The 22,116-nt window shown below is 42.2% G+C and overlaps 1 protein-coding gene and 1 pseudogene across 1 annotated transcript; both read right to left on the bottom strand.

The window, feature by feature from the left end:
* Nucleotides 1–1,530: 1,530 nt before the first annotated feature.
* GID4 (GID complex subunit 4 homolog) lies at nucleotides 1,531–21,997 on the bottom strand. Its single transcript, XM_016145203.2, has 6 exons — nucleotides 21,480–21,997; nucleotides 16,198–16,257; nucleotides 11,200–11,307; nucleotides 8,948–9,049; nucleotides 7,058–7,188; nucleotides 1,531–4,682 (listed from the first exon to the last, which is right to left on the bottom strand). Exons 1-6 carry the CDS (start codon nucleotides 21,666–21,668, stop codon nucleotides 4,619–4,621), a joined length of 654 nt encoding a protein of 217 aa, XP_016000689.2. The 5' UTR covers nucleotides 21,669–21,997; the 3' UTR covers nucleotides 1,531–4,618.
* Nucleotides 11,606–12,930, bottom strand: LOC118603806 (annotated as a pseudogene).
* Nucleotides 21,998–22,116: the final 119 nt, after the last annotated feature.

Below are 22,116 nucleotides of genomic sequence, written 5' to 3'. Positions count from 1 at the left end.
AATGGGAAGTGTCAATCTTTAGATGTTTTAGAAGGGAAAATCTGGAGGAAAAAGCTGCTCAACTGCAATTCAATTTCCAGGCACTTTTTTGTGTCAAAGCCAGCTGCCTTTTTCATAACTGAGCAATTTTAATGCCTTCCTCCTCCAGTATAGTTCAGATCAATGGAAACAGCATTGATATTTAAGATTTTCCTTCTATTGTCTTGCCGTTGGTGTCACACTTAACATAATCTACACATTTTCTACTGTTCCTATGGATGGCTTAAAGCAAACTAAGGTTAAAAATTGGGGATCTAAGAACTGAGATATGCAAGGTTTTATTAGCTTTGGGGGTCAGAAAACCCCAATTTCCATTCTATTGCAGACTATCAGTTCCCTGAGGGTGGGGAGTATGGCTTATTTTTGCATTATCCGCAATACCTAGAATGACACACCGCATGTAGCAAGCCTCAGTCAATATTTTGTAGCATTATTACTAAGCAAGAACTACAGTTTACACGTGCGGAGGATCTTTATAGCTTATAAAGTGCTTTTAAGAAAAGCAATGAATTCTCAACAACTTTTTGACCCAGGTAGAGGTTGTTTTTTCCACTTTCTAAGTGAAGAAATTTGTGTTCAGAGTCTACCTATTCCACAGGAAGTCACTTCAGGACTTAGAGGCGGATCTGGAAGGACCTAGGTCTGAAGGCTTTTCCCACTACAAAACGACCAAGAGTCTAGCATTGTGAATAGTCTATTCCTTTCTCAACACATCTTGGGAGAAGAGTTTATTATTGCTCAAACAACATGAGATCAGATACTTTATACACACAGAGGAACTCTGCCCTGACAAATAACGTAAATTCCCTTAAAATTTAAACCTTTTCAACACTGTAAACATTTTCTCAAAAATTCAAATGATGTTTACAGCTATGTTCCTGGGTGCTGCCTAGGGAGGTGGCACCTGAAACCTAACACTTTAATAAGGTGTTCTGCCATGAGATTAGCATAATCTGTCAAAATCAAAATCAAGCTTAAAAGGCTGGATTAGGGCCCTGGGTCACAGGGTGCAGAGAAATCAAGGGCCAGAACTTGCCACCTACATCTGGCTTCAGGGCATTGCTGGTGCAGCTGTTCAGGAGCTGAGGTTCTTTGGGGCTCAAGTATTTCCTCCGAGGATCAAGCACTGAGGGGAGAGGGGCCACTGCCTGTCCGTCCATATCACCTGTGCCAGTGCCAGACTGCAAAGCAGATGGTGAACATATAGCTTCATTTGCCTATTCTGTGTTAAATAAAAGTATAAATTCTGCACACGTGCAAAAAAATATAGAAATCAACAAAATACAGCTCAAGTAGAAGAACTGAGTGTCTGACAACATTCAGAACGAGGAGAAAATAAGGGCATGGAACTGCATCACTTCCTGAGTAGGCCTCAGCCTGTTCGCAGTCTGCAAGGGTCTCAGGGTCTCAAGTGGCCCAGAAACCTTCACAGGGCCAGAAAGAGGCTGGTATCTTCTAACTAAAAGATATTGATTTAGAAATAGGACAGAATCACTGCTTAAATACCTTTATTTTAAAAAAATTATTTGGACATTGATAGCTCTGCAAAATACTTCTCCCATCCCAAACCCTCAAACCCTTTCCACATGTCCTCCCTAAAGAAACAAAATATTCACACTTTGCACCCATTCACACCTAATTTTTAAAAACACATTAGGATTCAAAATTGAATATTTTCTTTTCCAGAACTCGTTAGTAATTTTAAACCACAATGCAACATACTTAATGGCATTTCTTTTTAAAAATTAGCTTATTGGACTATTTTATGAGGGAAAAAAAAATCATTTCAAGGCCTTAGAATAGGAATTCCCTGTTCTGAAAACAAATGACATTGAAAAGCCCCTCTGATCCCATGGGGTTTCTGATTTCCACATCAACAGAACCAGCCCACAGATGGACTTTCTACTTCATATTAGGCATTGCTCAGGTACTTTTGGGCTATAGCTGAAAAACTGTAAAGTGTAAAAGGACGGGTGGGTGGGGAGGGATAATTCCAGCACAGAAGAGTGATGAGGCTGAGACTGCAGAATGGAAGTTTTCTGAGCAGTGGAGTGAGAACAGCCAAATCTCCAGGATCCCACCTCTTGGCAGGCTTGTTTAGGGTAGAGGAAGATGGTAGAAAATCTGCAACCGGCACTAGTTTCTGAATGATGAATACAAATGTCAACCAAAAATATTGCACATAGTACCAGAGGCATGTAAACCACTGAGATTCTGGAAAGAATAATTGCAGATGGAGACGATCCCCAAAGTGCTTCTGGGAACCAAGCAAGAGAAAAGGAGTTGATGTGGACTACATGGGAGTTTCCGAGAGGAGGTGGAAAACAATCCTTTCCCTGCCCTCAATGGACAGGTTTTACACACACATTACAGATGTGTCTGAAAGAGCTAATAAAGGTATCACTTCTTCATTTCCCCCAAAACAACGGGTGCCCTTCATTACATAGCTAAAAATGAAAAAAAATCCTACATAGAACCTGGGCCATCTGGCTAGCTGAATACCATCAACATTGGTAAATGTCCTTCCCCACCCATTTGGCCAATCAACCAACTTCTTAGAGCCACACAGAGGCCCTGACAAGCTCCAGAAGGTGACCTCACCATGCCCAGTGTTCTAAGTAGGGCCTATATCCTTCAAGGAGCTTGCAAAATGCAGACGATGTTTATAAGCATGCTGTGGGAGAATGGAAGTGAAATGCAAAGGCTAATGCTGCATAAAGAAAGCCAGCACACCCCTGCTGCCTCTTTTATTCTTAAGTGATACCCATCAGCTAAACTGAAGCTACAGTGAGTGTCATCTAATTACTGTGCCTTCAGTTGGGTTTAACCAGACTTACCCATTTGTTGCCTTTTGGAGTTTTAAAATCAGGAAAAACATTTGTGACTCATCTCTGAGAATGACATGAATCATTTTTCCATGGAAGTCACTGAGGCAACTTTTTAGGGCTCCATTGCCCTGGCCTGACTAGATGGGTTGGTCACACCTCTGCACAAAGCCTTAGGATTACACATCCTAGATGTCCCAATGCTGACTATTTCCCCATGTACTTCTTTAAGGCTTCCTCTAACATTCAACCTCAGTAACATACAGTACATATGTCATTAAAAGGAAAGCCACTCTTTTAAGAATAGAGGACTTCTTGCCACTCATCTAGACCAAGGGCTTTGTGCTGTTTTACACTGCCCATGATATACGACTCTTAGTTTGCTTTGCTCCTGTGGGTTATAATGCTATCTTGTTGTTAAAGCTTTCCCTCTTGTACTCTAAGTTTGTAAACCATCAGAAAATGCCAATCCCTCCCCAAAGCCCTGCCTGTTATCTGTGGTCCACAACTGATGCCAACCTATTAAGCTTTTTAAACATTAAACAAAACAAAATAAACACACACACATACACACACACTTACTTTGGCACATGAGCCTTGAGTTATTTGAGCGTGTTCATGTTCCCATCCCACCCCTATCCCATTTCAGAGTCACTGTTTTAGGAGAAAGACGGCTCCTTCTGCCGGATGGAAGAAGTCGCCACGAAGCACTGCTGTTTTGAGTAGCAAAAGGAGGAGGTACAAATGCTAAACTGGCCTCAAAAACAGTTCTCATGTTTAGCATTATAATTTATGCAATGCTGCAAAACTTTTGTACCAGGATGACTAGTTCCAAACTGCTGGTTGATTAAATATACATTTACATATATAGGTATAAAAATTACTAAGTCAACATTTGCTGTTTTCAATGTGAAAACGATAAAATGTAATTCTGAATAATTGTGCATTTGCCATAGGGTCCTTGTTAAAGGGACCATAAAAATAATTTTGTAATAAAAAAACTCTTTTTTTTTTTTTTTTTTTTTTTTTTTAAGTTTAGTATTGCCCTCAAGTTCAAAATTTTGGAGCAAACGTGCTGAGTAAGCAGGATTGGAATCTGTTCCTGCCAGGGATCTGGAAGCCTTAAATTCAGTGACCCCCGATGGCAGGCCCAGGGAACCTACTAGCCACTGACTAGCTTGTCGTGAACATCACAGGGCTGGGCAGTGCCAGTTGACCCTGTTAAACAATCAGCCTCTGCCTCACATTTTTTTGGCAGATACTGCTGTAGCTCACCAACTCCTTGCACAGAGCTCTGGGGCCACACATGTGCTAGGGCTCTGTTCTGCCTTTTCTTAAGCTACCAGGCTAAGCAACTGAGGGGGCCTGGATGGGGACCACTGAGCACCAAGGCCAAGGGTGACCGGGGGCTGACCTACTAGGCTAGAGGCGAGAATGGAAGAAGGAATGGGCATTTTAGTGATACAGAAGTTAGCTGTGCAGGAAGGAAAAGTGCATATAAGGTAGCTTTAAAAACATATTAAGACTAAACTGCCACAGAGAGGGAGGAAGAATGGAGACAGCCTCCTCCACCTGCCCTGCCGGTCAGCCATGCTCCTTGGATTCTGTGGGTTAACATTCATGCTTTCTGATGAGAGTCTGCTTGTGAAGAAACAGGAACACATGTTCTCCTGGTTCTGGCAGGTACACGATTTTCTTGGCAAAGTTCTTTTTTGCCAAGTTCAGTTTTATTTGGTTGCTGTTCTGAACCACTGTCACCGGAATTCATAAATGGGTGCGCTGTGTTCAGGAACATGAGTTAGATTGAGCGACTGATACCTGCAATGGGAGAAAAAACAGAAACGGAAGGCAGTTGTCTCTGCATCCTGAAAACTGAACAAAGGATGTTTTAAAGAACCCCCAACCAGAGCCCCCGACAAACCACATATTTGGACGGGAATGCAAATTCATCTCAGACTTCTTTAGGTAAACCAAGTTTGGTTTTATTTCTATTTCTTTGGTTAGTCCTCTTGAACTATGCACAAGATGAGTTGTTTTTAGGCCTTCTGCTCTAATCATGAAACAATTCTAGAGTGTCTTATAAAATGAGAGGCTGAGTAAACTCTGAGAAAAGACACAGACCGAAATCCTGGTGCTCATTCTTACCCTACTGCTCACTCTGCCTCTCTCTGATGTCCAGCATCTCAGCTCCTTCTGGAATGTCAAGCTGTAATATCCTCAGAGCTTCATAGATAACATGGGCACATCCCAATCCTCACAGAATCCAAAGATAGAATGGAAAAGATAACTTCATAGCTAACCTTTACTTTACCATTCATTTTCATTTTCTCACTCCCCAGACATGTCTTAGACTTTAAGAACATTAGAGAACTTTGAGGTGGTGTCTGTGTTTCCCCATTGGCAGGTACTCTGAGGAGATGAGCAGATGAAGGAGAAACAGAGGCTAGGACAATCCACATATGGAGGTGATGACCCACCGAAGCTGTCAGTTGCTGGTGTGGGTGTTAGCTCTTCCCTAATTTGTTTCACATAGAAGTGAGGAGGAACATAGGAAAAGTAATTTGTGTCTTATCCAAAATATCAACAAGAAAGGATTATGTATTACGCATCAGAATATACAAATCAAAACCACGAGATAACGCTTTATACCCATTCTAATCATAAAGACATTATATTAAGTGTTGGGAGGATATGCATATGGAGAAAGTGGAAAAATTATAACCCTCATATACTGCTGATGGGAAATGCAAAATGGTGTAGCTGCTGTGGAAAATGGCATAGTTGCTCTTTGGCTATTCCTCAGAAGTTGGAAATAGAATTACCATATGACCCAGCAATTTCATTCCTATATATAAACCCAAAGGAATTGAAAGCTAAAACTCGAACAGATACCTGTATACCCATGTTCATAGCAGCATTATTCATAATGCCAAAAGGTGAAAACAACCAAGTGTCTATCAGTTGATGAATGAAAAACCAAAATGTGGTATATATCCTTACACTGGAATATTATTCAGCAATAAATATGAAGTACTAATACATGTTACAGCAGGGCTGAACCTTCAAAGTATTATGCTAAGTTAAAGAAGTCTGACACCAAGGCCACATAATATACGACTCCATTTATGTGAAATATCCGGAATAGGTAAACACACACACACACACACACACACACACACACACACACACAGTAATCAATGGTTGTATAGGGATGAGAAGGACTAGGGAGTTGGGATATGATGGCTAAGGAGATACAGGGTTTTTTCCTATGGTGATAAAAACATTCTAAAATTGATTGTGTTGATGGCTGTACAACTCTGTTAATATACTAAAGATCACTGAATTGTACACTTTAAATAAGTGAATTATATGGTATACAAACTATATCTCAATAAAGCTATAATTTTAAAAAATTATGAAAAGTTTTAAAAACTCCTTTGAAAACAAAATGATTATTGAAACCCTAATAACTGGGGCTCTCAAGTCAGCCCAAGGGCACTGACTTGCAAATATCAGTTTGCTGCCACTGTACAAGAAATTTGGGGTAGGATCACTCACAAGCCACAAAAGTAAAAAATTTGAAAGGAAATAAGGTGTTTCTACATTCAGAGAGTAAATCAGGTATTTTATGATATGGTTCACCCTTCAGGTATAACAAGGTGCTTAAAAAGCAGCAAGGAGGAGGAACCCCCTAAAAGGTGAAAAAAGAGCACTTGCAGTGGCATTTGGTCTTTTATCTTGAACTAAACGCAAGGCAGGACTGTCAATTCCCATGGGCCTCTAGGGTCACCAAGATGAAATCAAGTGCAAGTGGCACTAGTAGCTGAAAGTGACCACAAAATTAAAAAGGCTTCTGACAACGAAATTCATACTGTGCACCACAGCTGACATTTTAGTTACTCATTAAATTTTGGAGGACTAAATACAAAACCAGCAAAGACTGAGATAAAAATGCTGAAAACATAGTACTGCTTGATTGCTTGAAAGCATTTAGCAGTGAGTTCCTTTACCTAGCACTTCATTTTCATCCTGTTTATTCTGCTCTATGGATGGAGATGAGCTCCTAGTGTGAACAACTAAGATCATTTAAAGAGGTCCTCAGCATCCAAATAGAGCATAAAATCCACAAAGAGACAGGCAGAGATTTCCTTTAGCATTTGGTGAGCCAAGGGTAAGCCACTGGGGCTCCTTACCATTCTGAACTCCTATGGTAATAGTAGCCCTCTATGGAGGCTGCCGACTTCTGAAAGCAGATGTAGTAGAACCCAGCAAAGGAAGCACCGCTGATGTCTTTGATCGTGTGGTCTGGGACCAGGAACTGTTCCTGCACACAGATGGAGAATGTCAGTAATAGTGTGCTTCAACCACCTCTGGGGCTTCCTTGTTAACCATCAGATGATTCTAAGGTTCCACCAATACATGGTCAAGACAAGACTTGCTGGGCGATGGCAAGCCTCTTATTTCAACCTGACTTGTGAATAGCATTCATGTACCACTCGACTATTCTACATTCTAATGCAGCAAACCGTGTCTTGAGCTCACTAGAATCAGTAACTAAGACATGGTACCATTATCCGCACATTACATAAATGAATCAATACCTACCTACCTCCTACCTACTTACCTACCTACCTATGTACCCACCTATTTATGTACCTACCTACATATCTTTCAGAGCTTGCAGACAGAACTACCTGGGGAAAAATAACTTTCTGCTCAACTCCAGGAGCTGTCACTAAGTTCCTGATCACCTCTAGAACAGAGGGTCACTTCTGCCTGTGGATCATTCTGAAGGCAGCTCAATCACCAGTAGCCCCAGTAATATCCCCTTAAAAAACTCTACACTTCATTGAAAGCAGCCAGAATGATACTGTTCTTGACCAGGCCCCTTGAGAAGCAAGCTTTTTATCTCTGGTTAGAGCCAAGAGGTGAAAGACTGCGTCCTGCTACCTACTTTCCCAGGGAGACGAGGTCAGAGGCCCCAGGGCCCGAAGAGGTCTACTAAAAGCCCACAGGTGAGTCACCCTGAGAAATTCCTTGGCAACAAAACAACACAATTGTTTTTTCGATCTTAGGACACTCTTCTTTTCTCTTTCCTCAACCTCTGAAATTATAGTTTTTAAAATTAATTTTAAAATTAGAACCTTACAAGATACTTTCCTTAACAGGTTAGTTGGCTTATTTCCCACTAGATGGCAAGCTCATGAGGGAAGGGCTAAGCAACTAGCAACTGTCTCCTAAATGAGTGACAATCCCCACTCTTCAAAAATATTAGCTACACAAAGTAAAAGTTGGGAATGACTCCTCTAAATGATTTGTCTATATGAAAGCTGGCAAGATTTCAAGATAAAAGAGCTTTTTCCTACAGATTGGGGAGTAGGGCTTGGAAGCGGGTGTTTGTTCACAAAGTGATTTAACAAAATTGCTTCATGATTTTGCTATTCTGCAGCCATAACATAGTAACTACTGTGCTATCAAACCAGGGAGCACAAATGATCTCTCAGCCCAAAGCTAATCCATGGAGTACAGCCAGATGGAGTTCTCTGAGGGCTGGTGAGTAGAAAACTCGAATCTCATTCCTGGTCCCTCATGTCCTGAGCTGGAGAGAACCAGATGAGTGGGGGACTGCACTGAGCCATGGACAAGGATGTGGTAAGGGAACAGTCACTTAAATGACATTTAAGCCTGTGGCTGAGAATAGAGGATAGAAGATGACTGAGCTCAAAGAGAGTTTGGCTCTACCCTAAGTACACAGAACACTAGGGCTGATTCTGTGGAGAACCGAAGGGATTTTTGGGTGAGAGAAAGGAAAGGGAGAAGACACGAACACAATGTCATGGGTGACCACCCTGAGGCATGAATTCATCTGCTAACACTCAACAGTTTCACCAGAAACAAACTGTCCGGGATGTTAGCAGTAAACCATTGTGCCCTGGAGCTGTGCCTGTCTTTTATGAGTGTGTAAAGACACTGACAAGAAGACAACTGTAATAGGCACTGGACAAAGGGAGCAGAAGGGGGTGGTACACTACAGGAGTGGACACAGTTGGAGGACCTGGCAGGGTGGGGGGAGGGGAGCTTACCTTCCACCTCATGAAGACATAATCCCCATTCTTCAGCTCTTCATAATCAAAGTCATCTGAATTAAATGATTTTGCATACTGATAAAAAGCTAGAAACTTGCCCTAAAAGCAAAAAATAGAGTAAGAGAACTAGTCAGTGCTACCATTTGGTGCTCAGGTGCAATCACCTTCTCAAAGGCACAACAGCTGGTGGCTGTGGCACTGGCAAGAGCAACAAAGGCTGAGGATTAGCAAGTGAGCCTTTGGTTGCCCCCATTGAACTAAGACCTGAACTCTGGGGCAGATGCCTGGATTCAGCCTAGGCACCATGGGGTTTTGCTTGCCTAGTTAACATGGCCTGAGGAGAGGCCACAGAATGGGAACAAATGTAATTTCAGGGGCCTTTTTTCAGAATATCTTACCATGGACAGCCAAAGTGAGGATTAGTTAAAAGATTCCTGTAAGTGAATCATCAATAGCAAAAAGGCATACAGAACCAGACCTCTGAGCAGGTTCACTGACACAATATAGTGGTTTGGGGTCATCTAGGTAAGTAGAAACTGGAAACGGGGAGTATATGGATAAGTTAAAAAAAAATAAAAGACCAGAAGTAGGTTACAAAACTGTATCTTATGGTATGTTTTTTGTTTTTTAAAAAAGTATACTCAAGTGAGATTCAGGAAAAGGTTTTAGCTTTACCTGTTTTTGCTTTAGGTGTTGCCATTATAGATGATTTTTTCCCCTTTTCCTTTCTGTTTTTTTTCTCAAGTATTTTAAAATAAGTATGCATTAATTTTATAAGAAAACATCTTAAATAATTAGGATATAGAATATGAACCTGAAGTTCATTAAGTATATGGAATCTTGACTATATAGTACCATTGTAATTCCAACTTTAAATGCCACTCAGGAAAATATGATGTCTCTGATTCTAGTATACAATGAAAAAATGGTATCAGGTAAAGTTAATTAGACATTATAAATCCCTGACAGAGGAACAATATAGACCTCCAGAAGTCCCATGAGGGAATCTGGGAGTCCTCCATGGGTTGGGAAACTAATGAGAAATGCTGAGTACTGCAACAGGAGCTAGAACTGCTGGGTGAGGAAACAGTCTGCAGGCCCAGCTTCTTATCTTACAACACCCAGTATATCAGTGCCAAGGGTAGCCTGGCCTTCTTTATCCCTTTTCCACTAAAAATATTTCAGATGAGATCAGGTACGTTCAGGGTGAATGGCCATACACAACTCGAGAAATTTCAATCCAGCTTAACAAAGGTTGGAGTGTCAAGTATTTTCCAGTGTTCTAATGAAAGTCAATGTGAAAATAAGAGATGCTTTGCAGATGTTTAATTTTTAGTCAACCTAGCCTAAAACTGGGATTTTATTGGGCCTCAAAGACCTTGCTTTTTGCAGGACCAATTTGAGATAGAAAACTAAGTTGAATGGGAGGCAGGCTGAGTTACAAGGAAGAAAGAATTTTCTTCTCACTGGGGCTGTACAGGGAGAAAGGAGCCATCTCATGAGGTAGTAAGCCATAGAGAAAGAACTGGCATTGACAGGTGGGACCAGATGGCGCAGAGGAGCCCTCCAACGCTGCTTTCTGAGACAGACACCCTCAGCCACCACTAGGGCTCTTCCAACCTTCTGGACACTGAAACATACTGAAACCTTGTTCATTCTCTTTTATTATAGAGACAAGAATGACTGACTGTCTAACTTTTAGTGTCTCGTTGCTACAACAGTCAAAACAACTAACTTTCAAAAAATGTTCTAAAAAGCTCAAGTTTAAATTTAAATTTAATTGAAACTCAGCATTTGATAGATGTTCCTTTCCTAACTCAAGAGGAAAACATTAATAAGAAAAGCAGCTAATCTACAGTGAAGTTAACTTAGACGAGGGTGTCTGCAGTAGGGGTCCTCTCCAAGAACCACTGAGCCAGATTCAGGAGAGAGTGTAAACAGCCAGGTGGAGTGGCTGTGGGAAGAATGAGGAATTCTAGAATCCTCATTACTGACACAACAGTCATTTCTGGTTGGCTTAGAGGGTGAGCACACTGGACTTTCTCATTTTTAAACCAAAATTCATCATTGCCATGGTTGACTAAGCCAAAAAGCTACTATGATCCTATTCCCTCAAGTACAGATTAGAAATAGTGGACAGGAGATAGACAAACAGAAAGGACAGGGAGATAGTGATAAGACCCTTAGAGCCAAGTTCCTCAGCTCCCCAGCAGTCCCTGGAGGCCCATAGCAATCAAAGATTTACTCACCCAGTGTTTCCGATCAACATCTTCATCTGCATCCCACTTTCGAGTTAAAAAAGGGTGTTTTTTGCTGATTATTTCTCCTTCAAAGAAAGTTGTAAGGGTTGGATACTCCTATGGTAAAAAACCCAGATATCAAAACAAGATGTTGAACAGTTTTAATCTTTTTTTTTTTTTTATGGCAAAATATTTAATGCTTGTAGGTATGCCTCGCCGCGCCCCCCCCCCCCCCATTCCTGTTATGATTTGATAGCCTCTCCAAACTGCAGTTCCAGAGAAAACAGGGGCACTTTTCCTTAGCAGGGTTCGAAAACCATTAAGGCCCTAGTTCTCTTGATTTAGATATGATTGCAGGTGAGGTCTTTCCACAGCATGCCTCAGGCCTCTCTGATCCAGGAAAAAAAAACCCACTCTATAGGACTCCTAATGTCTTCTATTCTTTTGCAGCCTGGCTCTGAGAGCTGTACTGCTGGAAATAGTGGTAGGCTTGGACACTGCAGAGGTAACCCCTACACACAGTGAGAAGAACCATGGAGGTGGAGAAGGTCTTGTAGCCAATGGCAGCTAGTTACTTAGTAGGTGGCAGGTTGTCCCCTGGATGTTGCACCTCCTTCCCATCCAACTAAGGCCTCTGCAGGCAGTATCTCACCGCCCAAGAACAACCCTAGATGCTAGATGCTGAGGCACTGTTGGTGAGGATAGCCACTGTTTCCAGGAATTTTAACCCTTTATAAAAGAAAAATCAACCTTGTTTAACTTCTTCTCTGTACTTTGAAAAAATGATCACACTGCTAATCAACAATCTGAACCAGAGTTAGGCCCAGTGATTTACCTATCGCTGTATCGAGAACCTGAATTGAAGGTCCCAAAGAGTGTGTGTGGGGGAGTCTCTTGGACTTCGGAGACTTTGTCAGAAGCAGAGAATCCTTCTCTGATTTCACTTGTTATGTATTGATCACTCAGAAAAGAATTTGGACAATTCCCACAAGTAATTATGAATATTCCAGCATATAAAGCAGATGATAACAGTAGATTATACTTCCCAAGGAAAACACCCAAAGAGGTTCCAAAATCAGAGCCTTCACAGAGTAGTCTCCCTTAAGCCATGGCTTGGCACACTGGTTCTCACAATGGCTCAATGGTTTGTCCCTTTTGTGGCAATTCTTCAAGTGGATTTTTTTGTAGAATACCTTGATATACTAGATACATTTAATTCTATCATATAAACAAAGACAATTTAAACTAGGAAACTGTATGTAAATCATGACTACAAAATATATGTAAATCACAATCATAAAAAATATTGCTGGAAAAAATAAGTAAACTGTCATCCTGAGTGTTTAGAATACACCTGTTAATTTGCTATTTGTTCATCTTGCTAATGAGGAGGCACCAAATTAACAAAAGAAAAATTAACACTATAAAAACCCTACCATTGCTTGGCATTTGCTTGGCATCAGCCCAGCCTGCCAAGCCCCTGGTTTCTAAGGAGCATGGTAATGATGGCAGTGCCTGGTAAACCGTGGATTATGGTCCTAATGTTCCTGGGACCACAGAGGCCCCACTTTCTTTTTCAGACCCTATGTAAGCCCCTCTTGCTCTGCAACAAACACCTACACATGTTTAAAATAAATATCTTCCAATGGCTTTGACTCTTCTCACTGCCATGTGGCTTGATACCTTCCCGAGAAACGCCACTACACAAGCGCAGTGCCTGTGAGGAATCAGCAACGCCATCACCACTGCAGTGACTGAAGGGGCCTGCTTCGCGATGTACCACGGGGCATTCTGTTCTCTCAACAGTAAACTTTCAAGTGTTATAAATTTAATGTCCCCAAAACCATAGCCCCTTTACCCCAGCACTGTTCCTGGGCTCTTCATATTAATATTTATACAGAATGAAGAAATGAAAGGACATTTTCTAAATGGAAATCCGATTTTAAAGGTGTAAATTACTAATCTGTCTTAGGGAAGACTACTAAGAAAAAAAGTTCTATATTAATCAGCACCTGACTTCAGGTTTTAAATTAAAATATTGATTTTTCTGAGTTTCAAACTTTAATATTTTTTCAAAACTTCCATAAAAGAGAAAGAAGAAAATGATAAAGTAGTCCTATTATATAATACAAAGAAAACACTTATAGTTCAAATCACTAGTTTTCCTAATGAATGGTTTGTACAGACTTCTCTATAAAAACATTTTAGGTGGCACATTAGGTTGACTACCTAGTACCCCCAAACTCAGAGAAATAAAATATGTAATGAATGAAAGTCAAATACAGATATCACCAAAAAGATAAACTCTTTCATGGTGCAGGACAGAAATTCAAGCACCTGACTACAGCCAACTTGGTAGTAATTCATAGAGCCAAAGAAAAATCTGTCATCAAGAGGAAGGGGATATCAGGAAAATGAGTTAGAGAGAGAGGTATATCCAGCATCCCCCGCAACCTCTATAAGCAGGTGTGGGCTTCTTATGATAGACTGGCTGTTGCCAGGCACTTAAATTGTCCACCCCACTTCCCTCACTGATTCTAGGTTCACCAAAAACTATCAGGGGATGGGTCTGGCTTTCCATGTAGACCTGCCTTCTAGGGGATCAACATTCAATTGGCAATAAGTCAAAGAGAACTTCTAGAACATGCATGTAACTTGATGTAAATATGTAAACTAAGCACTCTGTTTACACATTGGTCTGAGTTTAGTGTGATCTGTCTCCCCAGTTTCAAGCAAATGTAGCACAATTTTAGCAGAATTTTCCAAACCCTTCTAAACTAGCGAATAAGTGGAAGGCCTGACGTGACTCCCCCAAACCTGGGCTCCTCACAGGCCCTGTGCCAACTGCCAGCCCAGAAGGGTCCCCCTCCTTACTGGAGGCTGGCTCTGAATTGCAAAGAGAATGTTATTTGACACCCATTCTTCAAAATTCTGGGATTTCATTTCCAGAAGGCACACAAACCTTAAAGCTGTGCTTGTTTGTGAATGTGAGGTAGCTAAGAGGCAAATTATCTCCAACTGAGTAGTTAATTCCATATTATAAACATGAGGAAGACTATAACTAAAACCCAAACTATTTACATAGTTTTATGAAAATAAATTACGTATTTTAGACTTTAACAGTTATCAATAGAAAAGCAAACAAAAATGAATAATTGCATTTTATAATACAGGTATAAAACCATTCAAAGAATAATCACCCTTTTCTGCATTTTACTAATTACCTATAGTGACCATGTATCAGATATAATTTAAAAAGCTATTTATCAGTTGCACAATTCTGTGTCTATATACTAAAAGCCAATGAATTATATATTTTAATGGGTAAATTATATGGTATGTGAACTATATCTCAGTAAAGTTACTAAAAAACATTATTTAAAAAGATAAATTCAAAGAATCCTGAAGTTGAGCAGGACTCAGGACACTCAGGAAACACATCGGCCTTTCTCTAACTAAATGCCACTTCAGCACCATAACTCAGTCCACCACCTGACCTGGAGAAATCCACTCTGGGGAGGCTGTGTGCTCATGAGGGCACCCCGGGTACAGGTAGGAAGGACTCGTCAGGAGGGTGGTGTCTGAGTGCTGGCCACGAGCCTAAGTCCAATGAAGGGCTGTGCTAGCACCCTTTCCTCAAGGGAGCCTGGCTCTTTGTGACTCAGAGGGGCTTTCCCCTTTATGAGGGTTACTTGCTCCTGATGGAAAGTTCCTAGCATTTCTGTACACTGTTTTGGCATTTTTAATGCTACTTACCATTTCTGTGTAGCTTTTAGAATCATCATTAAACATTTCATATTACAAATTTTCTTGGTTTTCCTATGAAGTTAAATGTTTATGTTCTGCACTCAATTAATAAATACATTTGACTGCCTAAGAGTTGAATATATTCTATTTAGTATATGTTTTATACTATCACAAATTCAATGGTTAGCATCCTTCATTTTCTATAATTTCCTATCCTTGCTTGACTGAATAAGTTTCCAGAGGTAATGAAGAGGTTACTTTTTCATCTCAACAACAAACTTCATAGAAAATTCTCAACCAAAATTCTAATAGAGAGGTAGAAGAACCACACCAAATCAAGGAGGCAGAAACAACTGTTTCCAGACTGAGGATAATCAGTGCCTTGTTTGTATCCCATATTGTATCGCGTTACAGTCTACCACTTATTCTTACATTGTTTCCTCCCTGCTAGGACAAGCCCCTTAAATAGAAAGAGCAGGTATTTTAAATTGTCATTATACAGATGAGGAAATTGAAAGGAAATTAAAGGTCATGGAATCAGTAAAGGACAGAGTGATAGTCACCCAGCCCCTTTCCATGGTTCCATGCACCATTTCCAAACACTGCTGGGCCATCAAGACAGTGAGAACCAATCAGGTTAATGGGACACTATAGCTAGGACAAGTCCAGGCCCTCATCATAGAGTTAAGCAGCCAGTTCAGTCATTTCCTTCCTCTTCCTGTTTACTCACTAGTGGGAAAAGAATGCTCTTTCTTGCTTTCTATATTCCCAGGAGTTCTGAGGTTTAAAAAGTTGGTTCAAAGGAAAACACTCTACGTTTAAATAGCAGCTACTTCTGTTAGAAACTAGACGATCAGTTTTCATTGTTCCAGTGAACTACTGGGTTGAGAGAACTTCGAAGACCTCGGTTCTTGAAGGATTGAGGCTTATCTCAATCCTTACGTTATACTTATGATGAGGGTGTTATACTTATGATGAGGGTGATAGCCATATTCTTACCATATATTTTTTTTTTCTCAAGAAGGATTAAAAATGAAATCAATAGTATTGGTCACATTTAAATATTTGTGAATCTGTATACTTTCCAACAGGACACATCAAAACTGCATGCTTTATGTTCACCATATATAACAACACATAAAAAGAGGGCACTTTAATCAAGCCTCAAAGAGTCAAAACTACCTGCCCTTCACAATCTAAGACTGCTGAGTATGCAGTCAGTCCTCTTTTCAGTTCTAGTTCATTTAAATGAGTGCTTACCTCAGTAAGGCCTTTAATTTTGAGGTACCCACAAAGGTAAGAGTTCCCCGTGTCCACATGCTGGAAAGAAAGGACAAACAGCTTCATTACAAATAGAGGAACCATCAGGAGACAAGCTGAAGGTATTCTGGAAATCCATGTGTCCAGTATTCAGAGGCACCTTTGAGACCAGCTGGGTAAAGGGAGGCCTGGAAGCCAGTGCATGCCCAGCACAGCCTAGGGATCAATGAATGGCCTTTGAGACATTTCTGAGTCTTCACCATCCACATGCCTGTTCAGACAAAGCAAACTGATCTCAGGATCCTCTCGGCTTCCTTCGGCTGAATATCTTCACACCCAAGCCCCTTTCTGGCCTATTTCTATCTCCATACTGTTCAGTCACTGGTCTAGCAAGTCCACTCCTCCCCTGTATTTACACTAAGCACCATCCTGAATTATTTCTCTATAAAATAGGCAAATATTCAGGAAAGGAAACTTTCAAAGACTTATATGATATAAATTTCAGTTATAAGCTGAAATGCCAACCCCAAATCAGAATACATTGTGAGTGCCTCCTCTGCCCATTTCATGTACAATGCTTGTATTTCTTGATGAAAAGAGAAGCCTAAAATAAACAGGGGTAAAAGGAGTAGTTTTTGAGGTTTAGCAGCCACCAATTACTGGTTGTTGAGACATTGCTGGCTGCCTACTGAACAACCAATTTCCTACTTTTCCATGCTGGCAGGGCCCAGATCTTGTTCTGGCACCTACCCTGGCTCCACAAGACCTAGTCATCCCTGATGAATCCAAGGCCAACATGTGCCTCTGTCCCCCTGCGAGTTATTGGTTTAGAGGTGAATGACCTAGATATGTGTACAAGTCTCCCAGGAAAGATTCTGGCCTATAAAGAAGCTCTTTTTCTTTCTCTAGTGGCAGCACTATCTGCATACAGTGCTCAGTCCTGTGGCAGTCATCTAGAGATTATGAGGAGAAACAGGCTGGGAAATGCCAAGGATGGCTGCACAGAAAGATGAAAAGAAGTGAGGCCCTGAATGAGCCAATCTGGAAGAAGCCCCCACTAAACTTCTCACAATGTGAGATAATGGGTTCACTTATTCTTTAAGCTATTTTGAAATAAATATAGTTACTTGCAGCTGAACACATACTAACTAGTGCATTTTATCCCAATATATACAGGTTCATCCTGAATAGGTAGATTTTCAGATTTCATGACAATTTGATTTTTTTACAAAGTGAACCCCTGGAGTTAAAGTGAAACAAAGTACAATGGTGCTGTATCACACTGAGACTTTAATGTTAAGTGAGGTCTCATTTTAAGAAACTAGAAAAGTTTTGGGGAATTTATCATATTTGGGTACTCAACTACTTCCAATACACCATAAATGAAATAATAAGGCAATCCTCAAAAACTGTAATGAGCTCACTCAGCCAGATGAGGTCAGCACCAAAGCAAATGGGTTTCAATGAAGCTAAAGTGCTCTCACAGTTTGATACTATTGACAAAGGTATTCCATCTGAAAACTGCCAAAGAATTTTAAATATCTTCATCTGCTGACGTTGGCACTGAACATTATGTAAAGCAGCGATCGGCACTAACAAGGTTCAGCAAAGAACTTTTATTAAAAGATACATAATTCTAATCTGAGGCCTTAAATTTCACGTATGCAGTCCTCACTGAATTCAATATAGTTTGGGGTTTCACAGATGCCGGAAAGGGTATCAGGTGGCAAGGATACTTGCTAATAAGATTAAAATTTGAACTGTAAATTGGCTAACATTTTGCATGGATTATCACATGCTCAAGAACCAAAATTTCAGTTTGGCCTCCATTCAACCATGTGTCTCTCTCCCATTCTGCCCAAATTGATCTTGATGACGGTTGGTGAACTCAAATACACCACAATGCAGAGAGCATTAACTAAACAACAGGCTAGCATCTCAATGAGAATAATAACAAGGCAAATGTTTAGTAAGGTCTCACAGCACAGCTGTGTCCAACAGCTGCTCTTTTTACTATTCCTTTCACAGTGACCCTGACCCTCATTTTACTCTTGGCTTCTTGAATGGCAGAGGAAAAATAGAATAGTCACAGTAATAAACAACAACAACAACAACAACAACAACAACAACAACAAACCCAGTCAAAATCTCACAAAGTTTGAAGAACTTTTTAAACTAGAATCTCAAAAAAGAAAGTGCTCCAAAGAGCACACAAAAAGATGTGCAACATCATTAGTCACTAGGGAAATTCAAAACCACAATGAGATACCACTTCACACCCATCAGCATGGCCACAAATAAAAAAGATGGACAATTGTTAAGTACTGACAAGGATGTGGAGAAACTGGAACACTCATATACTGATGGTGGAAATGTAAAATGGCACAGGCATTTAGGAAATTAGTCTGGCAGTTCTTCAAAATGTTAAACATAGCGTTAACATGTAACCCAGCAATTCTGCTCCTAGGCATCTATCCAAGAGAAATGAAGATATGTCCAACACAAAAACTTGTACACGAATGTTCACTGCAGCATTATTCTTAACAGCCAAAAAGTGGAAACACTCCAAATGTCCATCAATTGATCAATGGATAAACAGAATGCTATATATCATACAATGGACTATTATGCAACAATAAAAAAGAATGAAGCAATGACACATGATATGATGTGGGTGAACACTGAAAACATCGTAGTCAGTGAAAGAAACTAGACACGAAAAGTAACATATAAGATTTCACTTATATGAAATGTCCAGAATAAGCAAATCTTAGGAAAAAAGTCAGTAGTTGCCTAGGGTTGAAGGAGGGTTACAGCTAAAGGGGTATGTGGTCTCTTTTCAGGGTGATGAAAATTAGATTACAGTGATGGTTTAATAACTCTGTTAATATACCAAAAACTATTAAACTGTACACCTTAGGTGGATGAATTGTATGGTATGTGAATTATATCTCAAATTATACCTCAATAAAGCTGTTGTGAAAAAAAGAAAGCAGGAAAGAGGATGAGTTATAAAAGGCAGCAGTATTGGAAGAAGGCTGAGTCCAAAAAACTAGTCCTGGCTGAAAAACCAGATGATGGGGCAATTCACATGCCAATGACTCTCAATGATGGAAAAGCAGTTCACCATTCCAGATGTAGGGCAGCATTCCTGGGCATGACCACTGTCCCTATTATCACAAATCCTACTCAACTGGCTTCCAGCCATTGGCCTGGACTTATCAGTTGTGTACCAACTCAATCACTACTTCCACTGGTTCACAAGGAAACTGGTACCTGACAGAAATTCAGAAACAACACACTACTGACAAAAGAGCAGTTGCTGCAGTAACCAAAGCAGACTTCTCTTTGACACTTAACTACCCTGCCAGTGGTCCCCTATCACATCAGAAACCATCAAATTAAACAATAGGCACAAATTCAAGATCATTCCAAACATGGCCCACACCAGGGTCTCACTTCCAGAATTTTAGGATTAGTTGCAAAAAACAAAACAAAAAACTTTTAACTTCAAGATAAATTCTCACATTTTAGGCAAATGAAGGGGGATCACCACATGAAGCACATAATTATGAAGACTGAAATACTTCAGCCACAATAGTTTTTCAATTACAATAAATATCATAGATCACGATAGAAATTTAAGTTTATAGACCAAAGATACAATTACAGGAAGATGCAGCTTTCCTAATCAAAAATCATTCATTCCCACAAAACGGTAAGAAAAAGGAGACTGATGAATGCTCTAGTTATCAAAAAGAAAATGTATTCCCATTGTCTTTTGGGTGGGAGACCTACTTTCTTGGAATACTGAAAATTTAAAAGGGCAAAGGACGAGAATACGAAAATGACACGTCCTATGTTCTGTTTTCACACATGGCAGCACTGAGATAACACATCTCAAAGGTTCTGTAAGGCTTCCAATGGGACAGATGTTTGGAGGGGCTTTTGGGAACAGCCTAGTAGGTGGGGTGTCAGGCTAAGGACAAAGGGGGCAGAGGGAGGGGGAAAGTGGGTCCTGAGGCAGGCAAGGGTAGCTACAGAGGAGGGATGTTTTTGTAAGGAAGGGAGCAAAAGAGGAGTATTAACCACTGCCATCTCCTTTGGCTGGGAAAAAAATGTCAATTGCACTACTATTTGCGTGAGAGGGGTGAGGTATAGGAAAGGGCCAGGGCAGGTGAAGCTGTAGTTCCAAAGTTATCAGGGGCTGACAGCAGGTACTCAGAAATCCAGGTCAAATTGGGGTAGGTGGAAAGACATGGGAAGGAAATACGAGTGAGAAATAAAACTGCATGAGTTAGGTTTCCCAGTACATGACTATCAGAGACTGGGAGGAAGCCTTAGCTCTGCAGATAAAAATTAAGAAACCGGAAAGGGGGTCCCTTGGAGCCAGGAAGGAAGAAGACAAAGGTATGGGGTGGGAATGTCTGGGCCAGAAAAACTGGAAGCATACTGGAAGTGGCCAGAGAACAGGGTAGGAGGATTAGAAGCCTGGGACAAGAAGCCCAGTGGCGGTGCAGCTGTGAGGAGGTGGGTTTAGAGATCAAAAAGAGACTGGAACGGTGGGGGCGATTGCACAGGAGCAAGAGCCTAACAGACTGTGAGGCCCATCTAGCAGCACCCAGGATGTGTGCCTGGTCTTGGAGTTAGTGGGGGTCAGAGACCAGGAATCAGTTGTGGGCTGGGGACTCTCAGGCTGAAGGGCTAATGGAGGGAGGGTGCTCCCAGGTCTGGGGGAGCTGATTAAGTTCTTTCAAGGAGGAAACCCTAGGAAGAGGAGGAGGACCACAGGGTTTGAAGATTCCTGGGACTGAGGAAAGTGGGAAAAGGAGGCATGTCTCAGGTCTGGGAGAATTTGACATGGGACCCCACTATGCGGAGGGTCCCGAGAAGGAGAAACCAAAGGAGAGTTCTTCAGGGTCAGAGAGGGACAAGAGGGAGGGCTGATTTTGGGTTGACAGGTCGTGGGAAAGACCCGGGTTTGAGGGTGGCCAGTCGTGGGGGGCTTCCAGATCCCAGGCAGGCTTCAAGTCTGGCAGAGTGTTCAGGTACTGCCAGTAGCTGCTCACAACAGGACCCGCATGTGAGGGGGCAGATCAGGGTTGGGGATCAGAGTGTGAGACACCAGCTGGGCAGGTCCCGGGGGTGAAGTGCCCGGTGCTGGAGGCCCGGTGGCAAGGGCCTGTCCCGCGGCTGTGGGCTCGAGAAGCCGGGGACAGGCACGGCCCGTGAGCGCCGCGAGGAGGCCCTCGGGCCCCGGCCCGGCACGGCCGGGCGCTCACCTGCAGCACCACCTCTACGTCGTACGAGTTCCCTTTGCTCTTCTGGTGGCCGCGGAACTTGGAGCCGCTGTAGAGCAGGCTGGTGGCCACGCCGGGCTGCTGGGTGTTGATGGGCGGCGGCGGGATGAGCGAGGCCGCGGAGGCGGCGGAGGCACCGGCCGGCGGGGGACACTCGGTGCGGACCGGCATTGCGGGGTCCCCCGGAGCCAGGGCTGGGGGGAGGGGGGAGAGGAACCGCCGCCGCCGCGCGGGAGTCGAGGAGGGTGGCAGGGAGGGAGGGGCCGGGGCGCGCACGCGCGGGGTAGGGGCGGGAGGGTGGACCACCCACCCGCAGCCTGCGGACCTAGGGCTCCGGCCGCCACCGGGACCCCGGGACCTGAGAGCAGGGCCTCCCTGTCCTGAGCTGAGTCCCCTCCCCACTTGCCCTCGCACACACTCGCACACATACACACACACACGCGCGCGCGCACGCGCGCACACATACACACACGCACACACACACGCGCGCGCGCACACACACACATACACACACACACACACACACATACACACACAGCACCGCTTCCAATTGGCCTGGGCGCTCCAGGGGGGCGGGATCAGGCTCACGCGGCTCTTCCACCCATTGGCGAACGGAGAA

The sequence above is a fragment of the Rousettus aegyptiacus genome, unplaced genomic scaffold (genome assembly GCF_014176215.1).
Source record: "Rousettus aegyptiacus isolate mRouAeg1 unplaced genomic scaffold, mRouAeg1.p scaffold_m13_p_6, whole genome shotgun sequence".
Taxonomy (NCBI): domain Eukaryota; kingdom Metazoa; phylum Chordata; class Mammalia; order Chiroptera; family Pteropodidae; genus Rousettus; species Rousettus aegyptiacus.
This window is presented reverse-complemented; position numbering and strand designations above follow the sequence as displayed.